This window comes from Hypomesus nipponensis, chromosome 2 (genome assembly GCF_054491055.1).
Source record: "Hypomesus nipponensis isolate SF chromosome 2, ASM5449105v1, whole genome shotgun sequence".
Classification (NCBI taxonomy): domain Eukaryota; kingdom Metazoa; phylum Chordata; class Actinopteri; order Osmeriformes; family Osmeridae; genus Hypomesus; species Hypomesus nipponensis.
In genome coordinates, this window is record NC_140362.1 from 17221916 (window position 1) to 17226335 (window position 4420).

At 37.8% G+C, this 4420-nt stretch overlaps 1 protein-coding gene across 3 annotated transcripts; it reads right to left on the bottom strand.

Moving 5' to 3' along the window:
- Positions 1-231: 231 nt before the first annotated feature.
- Positions 232-2513, bottom strand: LOC146301092 (m-AAA protease-interacting protein 1, mitochondrial). Of its 3 annotated transcripts, none has more exons than XM_084670497.1 (6): positions 2257-2513; positions 1966-2148; positions 1740-1811; positions 1505-1631; positions 1259-1403; positions 232-563 (listed from the first exon to the last, which is right to left on the bottom strand). In XM_084670497.1, exons 1-6 carry the CDS (start codon positions 2386-2388, stop codon positions 473-475), a joined length of 750 nt encoding a protein of 249 aa, XP_084526623.1. In that variant the 5' UTR covers positions 2389-2513; the 3' UTR covers positions 232-472. The 3 variants fall into 3 exon arrangements, with proteins under 3 accessions (XP_084526623.1, XP_084526631.1, XP_084526614.1); XM_084670505.1 differs by having other exon boundaries at positions 2253-2385; XM_084670488.1 differs by having other exon boundaries at positions 1966-2513.
- Between the last annotated feature and the right edge of the window lie 1907 nt (positions 2514-4420).

Consider the following 4420-nt stretch of genomic DNA (forward strand, 5'->3'; position numbering starts at 1 on the left):
ATTCCTAACCAATTGCCAGGGAAAGTCAGATGGCTGAGCGGTGAGGGAGTCAGGCTAGTAATCAGAAGGTTGCCGGATTCCTCGATTCCCCGCTGTGCCAAATGACGTTGTGTCCTTGGGCAAGGCACTTCACCCTACTTGCCTTGGGGGGAATGTCCATGTACTTACTATAAGTCGCTCTGGATAAGAGCGTCTGCTAAATGTAAATGTGTAAACAAATCAGGGGAAAAGTCAGAGTCATGAGGCACCTTTATTTTTTAAGTTGTGGTTCTGTTTGTTTACAATAGATTAGTTAGCACAGTGTTCAATAAACAGCAGATCTATCTTTTGATTTAATTCAGTCAGTGGATAATGTTTGGGGAGGTTCGAATATTTTCCAGCGTGTAGATGATATATAATTTCACCTTACTATAAACCAATAGTTTGAGGATATATCTTAATAATTAAGATGCTCTTAAGGCTTGTGTAGTTATCACTCCTTTAATGCTATTCCCCAGTCCCAGTGCCAGATGTTGGTAATGGTCCAGTTTGAATCTCCCCCCTTGGTCAGCTCCCGGTGGAACCTGGAAGTAAAGAGAATGAGACAGATAAGAATCTTTAGAATCACACCCAAATCCATCTCATGTTGCCGTGCTTCCTAGACTGCCTTGTATGTTCAATTCAAAAAGGTAAACTTTAGAGATCTGGAGAGAGTATTTTTATGATGACTTTAATTGGGTGGGCTAACTTGATGGGTATTAAGACATATACACCATACTTCCAAACAGGATTTCTGATCAGAAGAGAGAAGAGAAGAGATTTGTCCTGCTAAGTAGGAAGTGGATTTATCTAATCTTTGTCTTTCCAGGAAATCGAGTGAGTGATTCCCACCCTCTCAAAAAGGCATAGAGGAGTAGACTTCACTGAACTATCCATAGTTCTACTTAAGTAAGTACCCCACTCGCTTTCTTAAGGGATAAAAGCTGCTATAATTGTATCAATAGGCATAAACTGTCTCAGTAATGTTAATTACTGTATTGTCTAGGAAATGCAGGCCTGTGTGTGTGATATGCTTGGATTCCTTATGGCAATGCATTTAAATACCTAGTTGCTTCGATAGTCCCCAAGAACGTATACAAACACTCAATATGTTGTTCAACTATTAATTGAAATATTTACAGTTATTCAAACACTTATTTCCAGAGCATCTACACACGTTTACGTGATTTAATTGTACTAAATGATTTATGTTTAGATGTTGGCAAGGTGCAAAGCTTACTCATAGACAGCTGTCACTATTTTCTGTGATTTGTCACTATCCTCTGTGGTAGCTATTTTGAAGATCTTGGTACTCTCTGGATCATCTGGAGCATTGGTTTTGGACAGGTACCAGAACCTCATCTCTATGACGCAGGATCTTCCACCTGGTAGGAACAAAGGTAAGCCTCGCATTACCTCACACATACATAAATACATACATACCCCCATAATAAGGTTAGAATGACTGAATTATAAATAACCATACCACGTTTATCAAAGACAACACACACATCCTCTGGAAGCACAAATAAAATGTCATCTAAAGAGATAGCCAGTTGTTGTCTCTGAGCTTCTGATAGGGTCTTGCACTTCTTCTCCACATAGTCCACTGTCTAAAACAACATATGTACTTGGTTATGTCGCATACATTATCATAAAATGTAGGTGAAGGTCAAATATATTACCATTTAGACAGGTGTGGAGGATATAAAGGAGGGTACCTCATTGGACACCACACCCCTTAGTTCCTCAAAGTTGCCATTGGACATCATGTTGGAGACATGGACCACTGCCTGAAACAAAGACTAAGTCAGTCAGGTTTTGTACATTTTGGCCCATCAAACAGTAGCCTATAAGCCATAATATTGTACCAATTAATCTAGGGTCTGATAATGATGATAATGGTGTCATCAAATGAAACTGATTTAAGGATATTTCATTGGTTACCTGTTTCACTCCATTGTCAAAATCCACAGTGGTAAGGCCCAATTCAAAAACAAGTTCTATTAATATAATGAATAATTTATTTATGATCCACGTAAATGGATCTGGACTCCCAACCACTGAGATGTTTGGATGCCCCTTAATGCTCTTCCGGTCATTGTCACTCGTGCAGTAATGTCTGTAATTCTGAAAAGCGAAAGGCGTACTCTGTCGTCTGAGTTCATACAAGCCGCAATTAAATGAGACTGTATCTTTGACCAGGGGACGTGTACTCCACAGACTAAACATACATGCCTGCGTACAATACTGCGGCCGATTGGGTGATTGCTTGTTCCAAGGGCAGGCAAAGCACTGACGCGTTGCAAATCCTCCAAGTTGACGGTATGTAGCAAAACTCGTAATTCGTTGCATCATGCACCAGAACATGCTAAACACAATAGTAAATGTTGCATTTTGAATTTAAAAGCAGAGCACAACGTAGGCTACTCTCAAGAAGGAGCTCTTCCGGCTACCTTATGCAACTAGCCCATGCTTTACCCATAATGCTTATGGTAAAATCCACAACAACGGGGATTATTACAAATATCCAGTAGAGGGAGCTAAGCGTCCACTTGTTAGCCAGAAGATGTACAGCACCATGTTGTATGAACGTATCTAGACTTTGTGGCTATATTTCTGCTCTGTAAAGTGGACGCTCGCATAATGTACCATACATTTTGAATATTATACATAATTTATCATTAGCATTTATGCAATCGAATTGGTTTTGTCTCAATTGGAAAATCAAATGTTGAAGAAAATATGTTTCTACTGCGCCCTACGTCTGTTAGTTACATTATCTGGCTAGATTAGGCTACTTCAAAAAGTGATATGGTGTGTGCAAGTATGCGTGCACGAGCTTCACAGCATAGTTGGCCAAATGTTTTCAAATAGTTTCTACAGATTTTCAGCAACTTCCCACACAGGTGCACAAAATCATTGTCTCAAATTCAAAAATTTGATCAGTAGACCAAAACATCATTAAAATCCCGCTGTTCTTGATGATTACAGGTCAGAGCGTTTGTGCACGCTTGGTATTTCGTTTTCTGTTTAGTGCTCAGACGAATGATGATAATGTATTCTAGCACGAGATAATAGTCTCACGCATGAAAACAAGCCGAGAGAGAGACACCTGCGCTCGTCCCCGCCCCTTAAAGTTCTGTAACTAATTTTATTGATAAATAATTGCTAGCGCAGTACTTGATTATTGAGATTGCGTTCAGATATGGAAACCTTCCTAAGATGTATTATAGTAATTAACAATGTCAGTTGGGGATGCTTTTACATCTGTGAGTTGAATGGTGCAGAATATTAAAATTGTTGTCTTCAATGCATTATTCAGTCTTGATTGCTGCTCAGTGAATCTTTCATTTGAAGATTGAAAAAGTAAAGTAAGAAAGTAAGAAGAAACACAGAAATAACAACATCTAAATTACATTTTAATCATCCCCCAAAACACACAACCTGCCACCTGAATAGGATTTATGTTTTCTGCCCTACCACCTTTTTTTGTACTGTGTCTGGGTGGTCTTCCATTGACATGCCACTAAAAGGCACTGTTGCCCACACAAGAGAACTCATGTCTGGGATCATTAGAAATCATCCATCACTCATTCATCAAGTGGAAAGGCAGAACTGCCATTTGAAATAGCCTACTCAAATTGAGATTGTTTAAGTAACTGGAAACACTGAATGAATTTGTACTTGGGGCAAAAACTGAAAAAGAAAGTATCTAACTTTTCATTAAGTAACATTTTATTATTTATGTATTTACTTCTGGTCCATTATGGAAATGCATCTTCATACAGGCTCTAGAGCATCTTTATATTAAAAGTTAGGAATCATATAATCATTAACTTAAACGTTCCCCATCCACTTCCTAAATGGAATGCCCTGATAGTCAGACCTAGTATAAAAGTAGTTCTGCCATGAACATAACTACCTAGCTGTGATTTATACAACACTTAACTTGTTTTTATATGCTCAATGGGCAGGTAGCCCATTGCATAAAATCTGTCCAAACAACCACAGAGGCACAGGTGGGGAAACAAACGGAATAAAGGAAAAGTAAACCTATATGTAAATGTCACTTTGGACCCTGTTTTATTAAACTAAGTCTAGATTATTTTCAGTATCAAGATATATGACTAGTAATCAAGATTCTACGTGAAGGTATCTTTTCATCTTAGGCACAGATAAATTAAGAAATTAAAGCAAATGCTTTAAGTAATAGTTCCTGATTTCTTCCCTCACAAATTATTTTTCTACTTGTTTTTGTATCTATGCATAAATAAAAAAAATCTGCTGAAATTTATTATTCATCTGAGATGTGATTAATATGCAAAATTATGCAAATTAAGATGCAATTAGTCTCCAATTCTCTAGTGGAATTTTCCATTATAATTTAATACAAAGTAAC